The 18,452-nt window shown below is 53.8% G+C and overlaps 5 protein-coding genes across 5 annotated transcripts; 1 reads left to right on the top strand and 4 right to left on the bottom strand.

The window, feature by feature from the left end:
- Nucleotides 1-1,885: 1,885 nt before the first annotated feature.
- On the top strand, nucleotides 1,886-2,815 carry GMORB2_4784 (F-type H+-transporting ATPase subunit delta; the record flags this gene model as incomplete). The annotated part of the gene is made up of 4 exons (XM_035466758.1): nucleotides 1,886-1,990; nucleotides 2,253-2,406; nucleotides 2,511-2,689; nucleotides 2,783-2,815. The coding sequence occupies 4 exons, from the start codon at nucleotides 1,886-1,888 to the stop codon at nucleotides 2,813-2,815; spliced, it is 471 nt and encodes a 156-aa protein (XP_035317917.1).
- A 567-nt stretch (nucleotides 2,816-3,382) lies between these two features.
- On the bottom strand, nucleotides 3,383-7,068 carry GMORB2_4783 (Glycosyl transferase family 2; the record flags this gene model as incomplete). Its single annotated transcript, XM_035466757.1, has 7 exons — nucleotides 3,383-5,179; nucleotides 5,264-5,938; nucleotides 6,037-6,172; nucleotides 6,234-6,318; nucleotides 6,375-6,537; nucleotides 6,594-6,866; nucleotides 6,940-7,068. 7 exons carry the CDS (start codon nucleotides 7,066-7,068, stop codon nucleotides 3,383-3,385), a joined length of 3,258 nt encoding a protein of 1,085 aa, XP_035317916.1.
- Nucleotides 7,069-7,687: 619 nt separating this feature from the next.
- On the bottom strand, nucleotides 7,688-8,790 carry GMORB2_4782 (Glycosyl hydrolase catalytic core; the record flags this gene model as incomplete). The annotated part of the gene is made up of 2 exons (XM_035466756.1): nucleotides 7,688-7,997; nucleotides 8,084-8,790. The coding sequence occupies 2 exons, from the start codon at nucleotides 8,788-8,790 to the stop codon at nucleotides 7,688-7,690; spliced, it is 1,017 nt and encodes a 338-aa protein (XP_035317915.1).
- Nucleotides 8,791-9,918: 1,128 nt separating this feature from the next.
- On the bottom strand, nucleotides 9,919-11,514 carry GMORB2_4781 (Glycosyl hydrolases family 16; the record flags this gene model as incomplete). The annotated part of the gene is made up of 2 exons (XM_035466755.1): nucleotides 9,919-10,879; nucleotides 11,021-11,514. The coding sequence occupies 2 exons, from the start codon at nucleotides 11,512-11,514 to the stop codon at nucleotides 9,919-9,921; spliced, it is 1,455 nt and encodes a 484-aa protein (XP_035317914.1).
- Nucleotides 11,515-14,495: 2,981 nt separating this feature from the next.
- GMORB2_4780 (SMP-30/Gluconolaconase/LRE-like region) lies at nucleotides 14,496-15,751 on the bottom strand (the record flags this gene model as incomplete). Its single annotated transcript, XM_035466754.1, has 2 exons — nucleotides 14,496-14,992; nucleotides 15,334-15,751. 2 exons carry the CDS (start codon nucleotides 15,749-15,751, stop codon nucleotides 14,496-14,498), a joined length of 915 nt encoding a protein of 304 aa, XP_035317913.1.
- Nucleotides 15,752-18,452: the final 2,701 nt, after the last annotated feature.

Below are 18,452 nucleotides of genomic sequence, written 5' to 3'. Positions count from 1 at the left end.
CACCGCATGTTAACCGCCACTGCGTCGTGCGGGGATGTATCCTCACACACATGTCACGCTTCCTATCATCCCGATGAGAAAAGGGGGGAAGGGGGGGGGGGGGGGGGGGGAGGGAACCAACACCTTTTTTTGATGCGCAACAACACTCCGTACTCTTCTTCCTCCGGACTCGGCGAGAGAGAGAGAGATCCCCGCATCTGTTACGCCCCGTACATCTGGAGAATGCAATGCCAAGTAATGGGGGGAGCCGCCACGGGTTACCGATTTAAGCACAGGTCGTACGACGAGTGTACTATCGTATAATACTGACCACGGAACCTGTAGGAATCGATATGGTGCTGCATCCGCCCATACAGTCGGACCCGTCTTGCTGTTCGTTCTTCTTCTACGGAGAACTGTCCATGGCTTCCATCTCGCTCGCTGCTATGGCACGTGGTGGTTCCGGCAAGCCTCCCCCCAGCAACACGGCATATGATACATATGATACACCCAGAGAGGAGAAAAGAAGACACCCATGTGTAGGTAAAGGCTGCATAGGTGACCCCAAGGCCCTTGGGCTATTTCACCTTCACGGGGACTGTGGCGGCCGCAGCTCGGATACCATCCAGAGCAGGCCTGTGTTTGACGCGCGACCTTTCCCATTTGCATTCCAGACGGGACGGTGCCCAGTACTTTGCATCACCAAAGCCGATCTGAACACCGTCACACTAGACTTTACATGTAGTCCAGGGGTTGGTCGACATTCTACGATTCAGGACCTAATGCCCCGTAGAGAGAGAGAAATGGGACAAGTCTAGGCACACCGGAAGCTTTCCTGCATCCAGAACACGAATCTAAGAAAGCGCGTCTAGGCCAAAATGTCTCCCCCCTCCCCCCCCCCCCCCCCGGTGGTCAGTAGATTTTAAACTCATGGCTTTCATGTATATGCTGAAACAACAAGTGCACAACAGCCACCACCATTTCGGAGTCTAGGTCTAATCAACAGACTCGAAGGATCATAGACAAGTTTCATGTGTCGTCGGGGGGGGGGGGAGACATACCCAACGTGCATTGACATGGAGCGAGGGCCTTGGTGAGGCAAGTCTACGAAATACACCTTATCATGGAACACTGTGTCTGTCTTGGATGTCCTTTTTGTGAATCCTGTAGCATAAGACAGGAGGGTTTTAAAAAAAAAAAAAAAAGCTCTGTTATAACCTTTTCTTGCAGAGTGGCGATCACACAGCAAGAAACAAAAGGTGAAACGGGGGGCTTCGGGTCTGGTTGTCCCAGAATAGAATGGCACTCCCAATATAGAATTCCGGCCCCCCCTCCATATCGAAAGTCGGATTCGACTGCTGTACTTGTGCTCGACATCTTGTCCGTCACACTTGTAGAAAAAAGCTTCCTGTTGCCGAGAAGTATATCTTTCGTTTGCGTGAGATGTCGTTTTCAGCCAGAAGGCTGTGCAAGGCCCAACTCATAAGTCGTCATGAGTCGGTGAGTTGACCACATAACTGCTTTGACAGTGCTTGATGCGACGACATGAAGAGAACCATCATACAGACATAACATTTAAAGGCAAATAATTCACAAAAAAAACAAACCCCCATCATAGAGGCTCCCATCCTCTCTGAGACAGAAATTATCTCATGTAATGGGATGATGGTTGATAGGGCGGAATACATAAAAGGTGACATGAGCTATTATATATCGTCATGTGATCACCCACGTGATCTGACCTCGGATTTTCCCTGTAGCCGAAATGCGGATGTGCTGGCCTGGCTGGGCTCCCGGTCGGCAAAGCCAGAGATCCAGCGTACCTCCCAATTACGAAAAGAGCTTCTCCCCCGAAAACCCACACGCTTCCCCATCAACCACAACCTCTCTCTCGACAGCCGCAGCCATGAACGCCTCCTTCCGCCTCGCCCGTGTGGCTATCCGCGCCCGCCCTGCCGCCATGCGCATCCCCATCCAGCGCAGGGGCTACGCCGAGGCCGTCCCCGAGAAGGTGAATTGAAACTACCTCTCCTTCTCCCCGCCCGTGGGAGAGCGAGAAAGAGCGACGCGCGCGACGCCCAAGCAAATATAGCTAACAACCAGAACCCGGCAAATACAGATCAAGCTTAGCCTGTCTCTTCCTCACCAGGTGCGTGGATTCCTCAGTTCAATTGGATGATCAATTCGATTGAATTGATACGTGGCATGGCATGGCAGTGTCGCGTGAAAACGGTAAAGCTAATTACCGCAATATCACGGGTAAAAACAAACAGTCCATCTACAAGTCCCAGGATGTCGTCCAGGTCAACATCCCCGCTGAGAGTGGCGAGATGGGTGTCCTTGCCAACCACGTCCCTTCCATTGAGCAGCTCAAGCCCGGTCTGGTCGAGGTCGTCGAGGAGAGCGGCGGTGCCAAGCAGTTCTTCCGTACGTCCGATCTATCTCGTCCCCAACCCAACATGTCCCAACCTGTGTTCTATCCAAGACAGATCCTCTGTATATATCTCTAACTCGCTCCGGCGCTGCCATAGTCTCTGGTGGATTCGCCACCGTCCAGCCCGACTCCTCCATGAGCATCAACGCCCCCGAGGGCTTCCCCCTCGAAGACTTCTCTGCCGACGCCATCCGTAACCAGATCACCGAGGCCCAGAAGGTTGCCAACGGTAGCGGCAGCGAGCAGGAGATTGCCGAGGCCAAGATTGAGCTGGAGGTACGTTTGACCAAGCCCTCCGACGAGTTCATAATACACTCCAAAAAAAAAAAACGAGAAGCTTGAAATACTAACTCCCCTCCCTCCTCTCAGGTTCTCGAGACTCTAGCCGCTCACGTCAAATAAGCGTGGTAGTTTTTACATGCTAAAAAAAAATTTGAAGCGATGCGCTCCTTTGTACATCAGAAACACCCATCTTCCCTATCGATTACATTCTCCTTTTTTTTAAAAAAATAACTTGGCCTTGCCAGGGCAGATAATAGATGTCACGGCATGCGTTCTTTTTTTCTTCTCTGTGTCAAACTACTGCGTCCCTGAACGAGACAGCATAACTCGGGCCCTCGCAGCTATATCTACCCCAAACCAGGGATTCGTTGATGCAGATGATGAATTGTACCATCTATCCTTGACTGCAGACTATTCACCCAATCCGCGGAATTTTATCGTGCTGTCTCGTACCCCACGGTGCTGGGAACTCTCAACATTGCAATGACATCAGTCATATTCCCCCCCCCCCCCGAGGTACATTTGGACAAGAGCAGAAAAGGCAGGTTTACATGGTGTGAAGTATTGCGTGTGCGTTATTGTCGTATATGTCATGCCTATTCATGATGTGCGTTTTCTCCCCATGTCCCCCAAGAGAGAGAGAAGAAGAGAAAACGCCTCTATTTTTCTTGTCTGGACAGAAGATGATTACCACGTAAACTTCATCAACGCCGGGTTCAACAAGACGGGTAGAAAGAAGTGGCTGAAGACGACACAGCCCAGTGGGAAGATGGCAATGAGCTGATCGATCCTCCAGAGGTAAGGAAAGGCACAGGCGCCGCAGATCATCAGGCCCGTCATGCAGATGCAGAAGACAAAGACGAACTTGAAGCGGCGGGCGATCATGGGCATCTCGATGAAGAAGGACGTGTCGGACACCTCCTTTGCGGTCGCACCCCACGACATGTCGATGGAGAACATGTGGCACAGGATAGCCTGGCAGACGTGGACGGAGATGCCGCCGAGGAAGACGAAGAGGAGGGGAGCCCAGCGGAAGCAGGTCCAGACCTGGCCGAGCAGCGTGGTGTTCTCGCTGCGGTACCGGACCACGGCCAGGGCGAGGTTTCCGGCCCCCGAGAAGACGACGATGAGGGCGACCCAGACGCGCCAGCTGTTCATGTAGTAGTGGTCCAGGTGGCCGTTGGCCCAGCCGATGAGGAAGTAGTTGAGCAGGGAGCCTATCCAGGCGAAGCCGATGGCGTAGTAGGTGCCGACGTAGGCCATGATGCTGACCTTGGAGCCGATGGGCATGCTGGAGAGGATGAAGCGCAGGAAGAGCGGGGTGAAGGGCCCGCGCCGCCACCACAGCCTGACGGGGTGGAAGAGCAGCTCGTTGCAGCCGTAGGCGTACTTCTCCCAGCGCGCGAGCTCGTCGTAGACGGTCAGCGAGACGCCCTCCTTGAAGTCGTCGCCGCAGTAGGACCCCAGACGGATGTGGTAGCCCATGGTCTGCAGACGGAGGGAGATGTCAAAGTCCTCGGAGACGTGCGACTCAGACCAGAACTTCTCGTAGGGCGTCGTCGAATTGGGGTCCTTCTCGCCCGGGGCAAGATCCGGGTCGCCGTGCCGGCTGCCCTCCGACTCGAAGCTGACCTCCTGCAGGGCCGACCACCGCAGGAAGGCGTTGTGCCCGACAAAGGGGGACACGTCGCCGTTGGCCACGGCGTAGCGGATGGCCGTGTAGATGAGGTTGGTGAAGAAGGTGATGCCCATCTCGAAGTAGCCGGTCGTGACGTTCATGACGCCCGACGAGAACTGGAGGATGGCCACCTGCGGCGACTCCTCGAGCTCGCTGACCGCGTCGATCATGCACTCCACCGGCACCCGCGTGTCCGAGTCGATGATGAGGATGTAGTCGCCCACGCGGATGTTGCCCCCGGCCCACGCCCGGCCCAGCTCCTCGTCCAGCACCTCGCCCAGGCACCTCTGGTAGGCCTCCTCCTCCTCAGCCTGCGTCCAGACGCCGCTGCGGTCCACCGTCGCCAGCTTGTCCTCGACCTTGAGGCTGACCCCCAGCGCGTAGTTCATGTTGGACGCCTTCTTGAACTTGCCTCGCCGGATGAACCGGCCCAGCCCCTCGCCCTTGGGGTTGTGCTTCGGCCGCGCCACCCACCCGATGTTGTGGGCCGCGTAGTAGGCCTTGCGCTCGGCCGCCTCCTCCGGTGAGAGCAGCTGCATTCCGTCGTCGTTCATGAAGATGCCGGCCGTCCCGCCGTGAGACTCGTAGTTGCGGATCGCTGCCTCGAGAGACTTGACGGTCGGCTCGATGACGGCCTCCAGCCCCTCCTTGTAGACGGGGCACTGGATCGTCACGTGGGGCAGCGGCCCGTCCATGACGTTCAGCCGCTTTACGGCTTTGGCCGAGAAGAATTTCGAATTCGCATTCACCTGGCTCACCGGTCCGAGGAGCTGCGCAATCGAGCATATGATGGCTTGGCAGAAGAACTGTTGCGGAGGAAGTGGTCAGGTCAGCATGACTTGTGCTCGAGGCAGGTACGTGATACGTGTCAATGTATCGAACGAACTTACCAGACTGACAAAGATTTGCAGAGGCGTAGTGACAAGCAGAAACAGGCGGTACCAGTCACCATCAGTCGCAATCTCCTGCGCCAGCTGCCGGCAGCCAAGTCCCACCAGCGTCAGGACCAGAGCTATGGTCAGGCCGACGGTGCACGCATTGATCAGCATCGTCGGTCGTTTCTTGATCGACCCGGCCTCCAGATCGGTGCCGTGCTTCTCGCTGCTCGGCGGGTCGGCCTCGGATGGGAACTCGATCACTGTACGGAGACGCTCTCGCTTCTCATCCACCGTGACGGTGCTATCCGCGAACCTTGCTCTGACCGAAGTGAGTCCGGTGCCGCTAGAATTGAGTCCCGTCTGGATGGGAGTGAGCCCGACGCTGCCAGCATTGAGCCCTGTGCTGGCGGATGAGGACTCTGTCAGGATCTGAATCTTCTCCAGCAGCAGGTTGACATTTTCCTGGAGCATGCCGTTGGCTCGATCGCCCAGAAACTCTTTGAGGGACTTGATACCAGCCCGGCTGCGATCGATCTCGTTCCAGGGGGGTTGCGAGAAGAAGTCACCCTCGACCACATTCCGCCGGTCGAAACCCAGGCCATCGCGGCGTTCCTGCGTCGATAGGTTCTTGAGGGCGAACCATCCTTGGGCTAGATGATGCTCCTTGTTGCGGGTAAGTCGCAGAACCTGTGAGGACCATTAGCCGAGATACGAACACCTTTCAATATTATGAACGGGGGGTTGGGGTTGGGGTTGGGGTTGGGTTTGAAGGATCCATAGCTTACCCTGTTCTCGTCGCCTCGCTGAACAATATCGCACTTTGTCAGCACACCAATCGTTCGGTCGCCCTCAGGATCAACGGCGCGGGCAAATTCGAGAGCCACTTGGTTTTCAATCTGGTTCGTGGCATCCACGACGGCCCTGGGTCACGTCAGCAAATTGTCGTCGGGGTTTGCCGTTGTGTAAAGAGAGGTAGACGTACAGGATGATTGACTGGGGTTCCTCGATGCAGCTCATCACCAAACTCTTTACAGCCTGTATTTCACGGGCATCAAGAAGTGCAGAATCTGAGAAAAGCAGTCAGATACGGCCATGGTCAAGGGGCGACGATACGGTCGCATACTGTGCATAAAGCCAGGGAAATCAACAACGCTCAGGCTGTTGACATCGGGTCCTGAAATCTCGACGACGAGGACATTATCGGAAAGGTGTTGCTGGTTGCCCACTTGCTCATGGTCGCCGCCGGCGTCTCGATCGACAATTGCGATACACATGCGGTTGGCAGCCTACATGATGTTAGAGACCAGCACGGGTATCGGAGATCTGGACACGGTCAACTTACCTTTTCCAGAATATCGGTAAAGTCATCGCCGGTCAGTGGCCCATTGTTGGCCACCTGGAAGCTTTCCAAGTGCCGCAAGACAGCCTTGTCTTGACTTTTTAGCGGCCCAGGGCGGATATGTGCCTTGACAGTAGGATCCTGGTCCGTCGTGCGCTTGAACTGTGCGTGGATGGCGAAGTTGCTCAGAAGATGCCTCGATGCCGGCAAGGACAGTCCGGTCAAAGCCTCAAAGATTGACGTTTTCCCGCAAGATTTGTCCCCAATAATAGTGACCTGGAAATGTCCAAGTCAGTACACATCGATGCTTATCTCTGGTATCACGGAAAAGATGCACAATCAACACTACCTTTGGTAGAGGTTTGACATCCCCCAATTTCAGCCCATACAGCTGCTCGATAGCCTGGGAGCAACCCGGGTCCGTCGATGATGTCCTCAAACTCGGCGTCTGCATGTCTGGGATCATCTGGTCGGGCATCTCTCCTACTCGTGTGATTTCTGGCACAGGAGGAAGATTCTCGCTCACACACACTCTCTCTCTCATGATACCGAGGGTGTCGAGATGAAATATGTATCCGAGAGGTTCAGGGCATACACAAAGACCCTCGTGCTCACTAGTACCCCCCCCCCCCTCCCCGGAATAGGCAAATTCTCCTTTGCCCGCAAGCATCTACTTGGAAACGGTCGTTCAGGTCCTCGTAGTCAATGTTGGGACAAGTAGGTTAAACCATCGGCTGGTCTAGACTTGGGCCAAGACCCGACTAGCAAGCGGTACCCCCGAGTAAGTCGATGTTTGTGGGAGTGCCGACAACTGCTCCGTGGACGGAGATATGAAAGAGACCGGATTGGATTGGGACCAAGCCTGGCTTGACACGAATCGACCTTGTACGTTCCGCAGGGGTTACCGTGGTGGTATCAAGGCAAATTCGCCGGGTCACTTGCGATAGGGCATGGCATACAGAGTTCACGCACAGACATGGCCACGTTCTACGCAGGAATGGAGCTCATGATTATAGACGTATGGTGTGCATTGTAGAAGGTTCTACGTGAATGAATCAAGATGTTTGTGACTGGAATCAGCCTCAGAGCAGCCTACTTCATATATACAGAGTTGAGAAACTGAGCCCTAGAAGAAGAGCCAGGAGATTCGGGACCGACGCCGATACGGCCCAAGACGTTTTTGTTGCCAGCGGCGGCACAGCATACGTCGGCGTATGGCCTGCTGCAGTTGTCGCGTGCGTTTTCGTGACTGTGACATTGTCCGGTTTGACTCCAGTAGAGTTCCCCTTCAAGTACCAGCCCCCTATGTCGGTCAGTTTACCATGCGAGTCTAGCATGGCCACGTTGATGCCAACATTGGACGCGGAGGAGCGGAAAGAACCGAAGTAGGAGTAGTGAGAGACGTTTCTGTCGGGAATTCTTGTCAGCACAGTTTTTCTTCTTCCTTCTTCTTTCTTCTTCTCATCACCCTATATCAAAGGTAAGAAGCGTACTCGTTCTTATCCAAGTAAGTGGCAGCCGTCCGGAAGAAGTCTTCGGTGTGTTCTAGATTCGAGTTGTCGAGGGCAAACTCGGTGACCCAAATCTTCTTTCTGGGATAGATGGCCAGGACGTCGGCGATGTGGCTCGCCAGCCCGTCGAAGCTCCCGTACCAGTGTATCGGGATGAAGTCAAAGGTACAGCCCCCGTCGCAGGCCTTGGTGAAGTTGGACAGCCAGTGGAAGCCAGCCGAGCCGCCTGTGACGGCGGGGGCCCCGAGGGAGACACCGAGTTTCCTCAGAGGCTCCATCTGCTTCTTCCAGTACCTGGCCGCGTCGGAGGGTTCGATGTCGCTACCGCCGGTCTCGCCGGTGTTGTCCGGCTCGTTGAAGCCCATGGCGTGGGTGATGTTCCTGCCCTCGACGAGCTGGGACGTGACGTTCTCCAGAAACGTGGTGTCACTGAAGCTGGACGGCGCTCCCCACAGCATGGGCACGAAGTTCAGTCCCGTACCGTCGACGTAGTCGGCGTTGGGGTACATCTTGTAGTTGTAGTACCACGAGAGGTCGGAGCCCTTCTGGATCCATACCTCGTCATCGGCGGGGAAGTCAGAGTTGGGGATGTAGATCAGCCCTCGCTTGCTGGACGTGTGAAAGCCGGTGGTGGTGTTCGCAGCCGTGAGCAGGGGCAGGATGCCGAGCAGCAATGATGTGAAGAACATTTTTGGATTTGTCACACGATGTTGAGAAGACTCAATCTTGGTGAGAATCGCTGTCAGTCGGTCAATCTTCGAAGACGAGGAAGAAGAACGCACACAGACACACACACAGACACACCTAAATGCGCACGCACAACATCGCTAGTGATTCGRGRSSGGGGGGGGGGGGKGGGRGGGACCAGGTCAACAACCGGAATAGGKGACTCAAGACGACAAGACCAGACAGAAATGGCAGCATCCACACTCGTTCTAGGCCATCTAATCCGCCTGACTTGGTTCTGCAGTGCTACGCTCCTACTCGTATGTCCAGCTGACAATAGCAGCTCGAGATCCGACCATGGGCTGCAACGGAATGTGCGGGGCCAGAAGGATCGTGGCAATATTGGTATAATACATACAGATATAGGGGCACCTCCGAGGTATCCATTGTCGGGTTCCGCATGTAGACAGTTCATAGGAAGCACAGAGAGTTGTTAGACGGGCGCCTCGGAGGGGGACGATGTGATCTGGACCACGGTCTCGGTTCATGGCAGCCTGAGCATTTAATTCAGCTAGTTTCCGGAATTGGAACGTAAGAGGGATCACCGCACGCTCAATCGATGTCCAACATGGATCGGGGTCCAATGACTTACACGCAGTCTAGACTGATACTGCAGATTAGACGCCGCTGCTCTGAGATTGAGAGGCTATACCCGTTCTAGTACTATACCCGAAACGGGCAAGGGAGGCACGCATGATTCGGCCCCCCAAACATGGAACTCGGCGGATCCATGAAGAGGGATGAAGACAATTTATGGGGAGGGGAAGGGGGGAGGGTTTCCGTAACTGGTCGGTTCGGTTCCTCAGTTCGGACATCAGAGCAGGTTGAGCCTTTTCCAGACCGGCGTAGACATGCGATGCCCATGTGTAAACCGGGGGTTGTCTTAGACACGGTACCCGCTTCATTGGAACCGGTCCGTGTGGGTATCCCCCCGTATCACAAGTCAGAAGTATCCATCAAGGCTTATCAAGAATCGAAATAGACTGGATGAGAGAATTGGAAGTGCTGAATAATAGGAATAAAAAAAATGAAGATGAAAAATAGAATCAAAAAATGCTAGACGCGCGTGATGGAGGAAAACGGTTGGCTCTCTAAGAAAAGCCCGAAAGGTCGGTGGCACCGTCATCGCATTGCTGGTGCATGGACACCCGCTTGACGACGAGCTCTCCGTGGCCGTCCTTCTCCCAGGTGGGCCCCCACTGGTGCCTGGCATCCCAGAAGTCCTTCCTGGGCGTGGTGGACGCGTCGGCCCAGGGTTTGCCCTGCACGCCGTCGGCGAACCAGCCGGACGTGCCGCCGACGCCGACGGATAGGATGAGGTAGAAGGGCCGGTCGAAGGGGGTGGAGCGGCTCGTGCCGGCGCCCTCCCACGGGTCGACGATGCGCGAGCCGTTCCCGTAGGTGGCGCCGAAGCCGCCCAGGCGGTAGAAGTCGTGGCTGAACTTGACGTAGGTGACCTGGGCCAGGCGGCTGTCGACCCAGGTGAAGAGGTACCTCTCCGTCCACTCGAGGCCGAAGGTGTGGAAATCCTCGTGGTACTCGGCGTGCCAGCCGTGGCGGGCGCCGGTCGTGGTCTGCCAGCGGTCGGCGGTGGGGTCCGGTCCCCAGTGCAGCGCGCTCTGCAGGAGCTGGTTTCCCTGCCCGCCGCCGTAGCTGTAGTTGTTGCCCCGCGATATGCCGATGTCGATCCCCCCCGACGCCGGCCAGCTGCCGTAGTAGTCCTCGGCCGGGAACATCAGGAGCTGCGAGAGGAGCCAGTCCCCGGCCGCCAGCTTGGCCGTGACGTCGACGCGGCCGTACCGGATGACGGCGAAGTCCTTGGTGCTGATCCGCCCGGACTTGACCGGTTGCACAATCTCCCCGGCCGTCAGGTTGGCGGTCAGGATGCACTCGCCCGGCGTCCCGGACGTGCAGGTGCCATCGGCCGTGAGGTTGGTCACCTCCGTCTGTGCAATGTAGCTGTCGGTCTGGATGGTCGGCCTGATGACGAGCTGGCCATCCCGTACGAAGACGTTCTCGTCACCGCCGGTCGTCACCTCGAATTCTCCGTTGCTGTCCGGTCCGAGCCGTGTGTCAGCGCGGTAGGCCTGCATGGCGAGAGAGATGTGTATATGAGGAGAGTTTGCTGTATATGAGAGGGGTGGGGGGAGAGAGGGGGGGAGGGGGAGGAGGGGTCCGTTTCAAGAATCTCACCCGTAGCCGCCAGTCTCGACATGTTTGGACCATATTGTTGAGTTGAATCCGTTGGAGAAGTCGTCGACAAAGACCACGCAGTACTCGTGGTTGCTGACGGACGTATAACCCGTCCACGACAGCACCGCAATCACGGCTAGGCCACCGAAGAAGCCCATGAGCGGGATCAGCGTGATCCAGAGGGCCCGAGGGTCCTTCTCCCTCAGCTCCGGTCGATCGACGGTGCCCTTTCTTATTCGCCGCGAGCGGAAGTATGGACGTGGTTCGTATGCTGCCCCTGTAGTCCGCGCGGAGTGGCTCGCCGAAAGGAACCTCTGATGCCTTGGTCCCTGGTCCCTAGGCACCTGACCGTCATTCTGCGAAGGGAGACGGGGGGTGCTGACAGGTCTCCCCGAGTCACCAGTCGGACGATGATCCATGATCTGGTTGTTGGGTCCAGAGATGAGCCTGGCTGCATTTGCGTTACCTGCGCTATCACTACCGGAAAGGTCCATGATGATTTATCGACTTTGGGGGGGGGGGAGCTTGTTGTATATATCATAGCAAGACTGCTGCGTTCTGTTTTTTTTTCTAAGAGAAAACAAAGAGAGAGAGAAAGAGAGTTATGAAGGGATTATGAGTATAGGAATCAGACAGATGAGAACAAGGTCAAATACATAATTGTCGGGTCTAATAAGGGGAGGGGGGGGGAGAGCTACTCAAAGGTATGGAGAGGCAAATTCTACCTATGCTAGTATCTACTGACATGCAGGTCAGGGTTGGAGACGACGCAAGTAAACACCCGACTCGACGGGGCATGCTGATACATGCGGTCAACGGCGGCCACGAGGATCCAGGCATGCGACATTTCTAGAAGGACCTGGGACTGGATGCTCAACCGTGGGTAGGCTAGAACGACAGACGGTAGCATACCTGTGTTCGTCGTCTACACGAAAGCAGCAAGTGTACGTCGTTTCCAAGCTAACGAACGGCCCGGTGTCTCTCGTTCAGCGACGGCGGGAACTAGATCCCGACGCAGAAATATTCAATTCCTTCGCATACGTAGACGTCGCACATTTTGTGGAGGAGGTCAGAACTTTTTCGACGGGAGGAGCGCGTGGAATGGTCCCCACAGACGTCTTTCTCTGTTTCGTCATTCAGTACGATTAGCGACTGTTGGTCTGTCTTTCCGGGGTCTAGACCTCTATGTTCTGGTCGACAGTATGCAGATGAGTTTCTCTTGATGGTAGAGAAGGGGTCTGTTTCTTCTCGTCCTATTCTCTCGACATGTTCATCGTGGCTTTTGACTTGCAATGCATCGAGGTTCGAAGATGGCAAGTCGACGCACTTCGAGGACTCGGAAGAAGAAGAAAAAAACTACGATGAAAAAGGACATGACTTCCTTTTGGGACTTGACTCTGATCCTCTCGCTCTCAACTTCCACGGCAGCTGATAGGGTAGGCTACCTGTCCGGTGCGGTCTCCCTCAACACGACGACGGCCGTTCGGAACATCGGTGTTGATATCAATCGGATGAGATCAGTTGAACTCTCGAATTTCCGCATCACCTTCTGTCTACCGTTCCCACTATTCTTGGGATGGTAGCGGTACACTATGGAAATGCGTTGTGGCATGGGAAGTTTCAAACATCAGCCTCTACGCATACATATCACGACCCATATATCGAGACTCGACAACTTGATAGTAATAATACGTGTACGTGTAAGTCATGGACGTCTCCTCTCTCTCTCTCCTCTCCCTCTCTCCCTCTCTCCCCATCCCTTACACAATTTCCCTCTCACTTGGGAATCTCATGCTCCTCAACCCCAAATCATGCGCTTGACCAGAGTAGTAATACCACGGTGCCAGCCAGAAACAACCGCCCAAGCATGGCATCGCTACAAAAGACCAGACCACGCGAGCCCTTACATACCAACATGCTTTACATGTATTCTCCATACACTCAAACCTCTTACCCGCACTACAGCCACTCTCTCCTGCTCCCTTACTAGACTCGCATACCATGAGAGCCCATAACCACCTACCCTGCATCAGAGAAGACCCAAGCTCACGATCCCTGAATGGACAGACGCCGTCAAAGCAGTCCTGAACCCCCAACGTCCCGCGAAGCCATCATCTTCGTCCCGTGACTCCATGTTATTCCATCAGATTCCCTACCTTTTTCTTCTTCTTTTGTCTTCCCAGCTCATCCTGACCTCTGACATGTCAGTCTCACCATATCAACCATTATTAACCATATACAGGTAACTCATCCCATATTCGAGGTAGTATACTTCGAACGGCCCCATGCCACGCTGCCCAGAACGAAAAACACACAGACCACAAGGTACGTAATAACGTGCACCACCAATTTTTTTCTTTTCCCCATACCAGTATTATATTCATTGTTCTTCTACATACACACACACACACACACATACACGATGCCCAACCTCCCTTCCTCCTCCCCCCCAACATGTTTCCGAAATATTATTATCTCATGTTATTTCATCTATTTTTTCCCACTTTGTCAAGTTCGTTGACCGGTCTCCCGAGACGCCGGTTCCGGTTGTCGGGCAAGGTGAAGCGGTGAGATGACCGGGGTACATGTATATGTGAAGGGGAACTTTGCGTAATATCTCTCTTTCTTTTCTTTGTCTGTACCGAGTACCGAGTACAGAGTATCGATACATATATATCATGTACCCAGCCCCTACATACTATACATTCACCCATTCCTTCTCTTTAACCGGGACGCACCAACAGGATAATGCGCATAGAAGATGTGATGATGAGTCTTTTATGTGGCTATGAGCAACCCTTCTTGACTCGTACGTACATTCGTACAAATCGAGGCCTGCACTCGATCGACTCCCCTGCCAATGAAATTGATTTGATTTGCTTCCACCTGTACTAAACATAGCCAAGGCATTTTCCTCTTCTTTGATATTTAAAAAAAGAAAAGTCTTGTCTACTCATCGAGAAAGTAGGCCCGACAGCTGAACGGTATCCGAGAGGGGGAAACCCCCCCCCCCTTCCCCGGCCGTCTGTTGAAACAGGGGGGAGGGGGGGGAGGGTTCCTAATATGACGAGTGAGTCAAAAGCAACGAAAGAAGAAAAAGAAAGAAAAAGGGGTAGGGGGTCAGGGCAAGGGTGTAAGGGGTGGCGCGATGCACATTCATGAATCACCATGCAGCCAAACTTCGTATATACACTCGGAGAAGAAGAAAGCAGTGAAGAGTCGATGATCATATCTCTGATGTCTATTCGCTTTTTTTTTTTTCGTGTTATTCTGCGCATGCTTTGAATTCATGTGACCTCGGTCAGATGCTTGATAGTGGGCACTCGGAAAAGGGGGGGGGGGGGGGGGGGGGGGCGCACCATGTCCTTGTTCCTGGGACAGAGCTCTTTCCCCTTTCATTCTTGACCGGTCAAAATGGTAAACGAATCCCTGCATTCTGTCTCTCTCTCTCTCTCTCTTTTATGCTCGTAGACTACTATTGTAGCTTAAAGTCAAATAGCTCGAGGCCACGAGTCCCCACATCAACCTTGTAGACGGCCCCGCCAAGAGCCTTGCTCGCGTCAGGACCGTCGTCGTCGGCAGCCGTGGTGATGACTAGCTCCGTCCCGGCAAACTGGACGCAGGTGATGTTCCTGGTGGGCAGCGTGACCTGGGCGACCACCTTGGCGACGCCATCACCGCCAGGGCTGATCTTGATGACGCGGCCCTCCCCGTACACGGCGTGCCAGATGTTGCCGTCGACGTCGACTCGGAAGCCATCTAGACCGCCGGGGCCGTCGTGCTGGTAGAAGATGCGCTTGTCGGTCACGGCACCGGTGTCGACGGAGTAGTCAAAGGCGTAGATGTGCCCCGCGGAGGTGTGGGTGAAGTACATGGTCTTGTTGTCGGGGGACCAGCCGACAGAGTTAGGGATCGTGAGGCCGCTGATGAATTCCTCCCTGGCAGACTTGCCATCGAAGCGCATGAGGAAGCCTATGACCGAAAAACCCATGGCGGATCCTTGTTTTAGCCATCGTCGTTACCAATCATCAGAGAAGCCATGCCGTATGCCCACGATATTGTCTACTTCTCCCTCTCTGTCTCTTGGATATATCACATTGCTCTCTGCTGCTCTACCACTCGTACTATCCACATCACGGTCGGTGGGTGTCAATGGCAGATCTCTGTCATTGACTATCCCGTGCGCACTGCCCGTATCGCCTTGTCGACGACGAAGGGGGGAGCTTGTTGGTGGGTGACGAGCTGGGATGTCGTTGCAGAGAGCAGATGCTGTGGGTGGACAGGTAGGTAGGCAGGTACTCGCGTGGACTAACCTTCGGGTTGGAATTCTCCATAGGGAAAGTCCGTCATGGTCCCCAGCCAGAAGCGTCCATTGGGATCGCTGGCACCGTCGTTTGCCCTCAGACGCTCGTTGGGCTCATCGGTGAACCGGCTGATGATGTCGTACTTCCCCGTTTTGCGGTCAAGCACGGCCAGACCGCCCTTGACGCCGATGAGAATCCGATCACGAGGGTCGACCCCGGCGATGTTGCAGGTGACGCCGACAGGGACGTCGAGCTGCGTGGTCTGGAGGCTGGGCGGTCCCTCGGTGAGCGATACGGTGTGTACGCGCTTCTTCTGTATATCGACGAAGCGGACCGTCTGGGTATCCTTTTCGAAGAAGGGCCCCTCTCCCAGGGCGCAGTGAGGCTCCAGCCAGGGGGTCTCAACCTTCCACTCTTGCAGGGTCATGGTGGTGGTGACGGTAGCGGCGGCGGTCTGGTATTATCCCTTTTCTTCCGTGGAAGTGTTATATCCAGGTAGATAAACTAGGATAGAATAATGATGATAGAGCAAGGTAACCGGTAAAGGTGGCGATATTTCCCCAGAGCGTACCAATTACCCCGTCGTGAAGAATGATGTTACGGTGATGCGCTCCTTTCCATGGTTCTGATGAGGGGCAATGGATGAGGAGTGTAGTGGGGTCCCCCGTAGATACCCTATCGCCCGGAATGGAGAAGGAGCCATCGCAATCGCATTGCTCCTGCCGTGTCTAACAAAGAACGAGGGGAGACATGATTTTCCGCAATAGTTGGGACTTCTCTTCTCTTCCCTCTCCGCGCTAAATCCCTCTGTCAACATTCTGGGCAGTTTCATCATACTGCACTTGGTGGGAGCAATGGCATTCTGACATTGAATTCTAGCATCAGAGAGAGAGAAGGAGACATGTCATAGGCCAGAATGTAGTGAGACATGCAGATACAGTACAACCACGGATATATACATGCAATTAAAATTGCAACAGCCTTTTCATCAATACACGTCGGATCAAGTCTTTCGCATCCTGACTACCTGCCTACTTTGCCTACTGCACTTCGTACTGACAGCACTACCAGCACTATCATCACTATCACATCAAGCATTGTCATATCTGTATCCTACGGCTTCTGATGCAGTACAGGTCGTGGTAACCTACAATACGCAGATTACTACGCTTATGCCGAGTTCCCTTGCAAGTACTACACACACACACACACACACACACACATATATATATATATATGCGCGCGGTTGAGTTCGTCAGCAACACACATCACGGAGTACTGCCAGTTCATTATTACTGGCCGCAATACCAAGGTAGTATTGATACGAATTCTGTATATTTACTAGTGGTACAGGCAGAAATATAGCATGTCCATCACCAAACCTATCTTACCGAAAACGGGAAACCGGTAACACAACAGTCAAGCTACAAATTGGAACACGATACATCTCTTAGGAGTCTCCTACCTGTCACAGTCACACACGCGACAACGGCGACACTGGAAATAGCGCGTCCCTCATCCATCCACTTACACACATGACGCTAACCAGTATGTCCGTCTGCCCGAGTCTCGGGCTGCCATCGGGCATCAACCCTGCATCAGCGTTCCCGTACTCTCCTCCTCCCTCCTCTTCTCTTGTTATCTAGTCACCTTGATCAGAAGAACATGATGGCAGAGAGACGCACAATGACCTCTTTGCCACTCCGCGGGGACTCAGTCTAGGATATCACCCAGTGGTACCATGTTCGTAACGGGTACATGCTTACAGCCCCCCTCCCCCCCCCCCCCCCCCCCGGCCCATCCCCCTCACTCATAACCACGTCTTCTTTTTTCAACTCGTATGTGGCTGCCACGTCGTTTGCAGAAGAGAGAGAGGTAAGAGACAGATGGAGAGATGGTGCCACGTTAGGATCATGTCCCCGCAGGCCATTATTATCTTACATGTATTCTACTCGTACCCGTACACAGCTTGACAGAGACGGAGACGGAGACAGAGAGAGAGAGAGAGAGAGGGAGAGAGGGAGATAGAGAGAGAGAGAGAGAGAGGGAGAGAGAGAGATGGCTGATCTCCCCTTCTCGTACTCAGACATTCCCTCCCTCACCCCATTTAATCTATCAGACTTCAGACTAAACAGCTAATTTATCATCATGAGCTCAGAGCAACACGTCTCGCTATCAGGCTGGTATTAGTTGCGTCATGCAAATGCACGCCATACTTACATGTGCGCGTCAGCTACTCATTATTATCATTATCACTATTATTATTTACTAAAAAGAAAAAGCAGTCATCATTACGAATAGCCCACCCCATTTAGTCTTTTTTTTTTTTGTGTCTATGAACTTTGGTGTAATGATCGGATGATCGGGGAGAAGGGGGCAAACCCCATCCTCTCAAGACATTGCCAAAGGAGTTTCACGGAGATGCCATACCGTGTAGTCATCGTATGAGTTTTGGGGAGGGGGGGGAGGAGGAAGCCGCCTAGACGTTTTTTAATAAAATGAAGAGCGTGGCAAATTAAATGTAGAAAGCATCTCGTGTTATACCACATAATATACGTCAATGCCAAGATGTGATGAGCTCTCATGGCGAGAGTAGAGGCGAGAGAAGAAGGGAAAAAGGTCAATGACCAACGCACCCGGGACGATGCATCCTGCAGGTGAGTAAATTAACGGTTCATGAAATAGTATCTCGGTCAAGGGAGGAGGAAAATTAAACTCCCGAAACCAAAAAGAAAAGAAAAGAAAAGAAAAGAAAGAGAGAAAGAAGAATAAACAAGAAAAAAAAAAGGTGTATTACAGGTAATATAGAGAGCATGTATTACTCGTAAAAGTGGTAGGAGAAAGTGATGGCCTTGTCAGCCTGACCAACCAATTCTCACGACAAGCGCCCAGCGTCGTATATTATAATCTCACGTATTCGGCACGGGACTTGCTCCTTTGCTACGTCTCGACCCACATCCCACTAGTCGCTTTGTGTTATTATGACTCCGTCAATGTGATCGTCGCTCGGGTTTGCTGTGTGGCCTTGTCGTGGCTATTGTTGTATATATGTACTCGTACGTGTGACATTGCCGCAGTGTCCCAATTTCCCTTTATTTACCTGGTGGTTCCCTCCTCCCCCCCTCCCC

This window comes from Geosmithia morbida (assembly GCF_012550715.1).
Source record: "Geosmithia morbida isolate 1262 chromosome Unknown scaffold_26, whole genome shotgun sequence".
Taxonomy (NCBI): domain Eukaryota; kingdom Fungi; phylum Ascomycota; class Sordariomycetes; order Hypocreales; family Bionectriaceae; genus Geosmithia; species Geosmithia morbida.
Note: the sequence above shows the minus strand (reverse complement) of the source record. Positions and strands in the feature narration are given on the sequence as shown.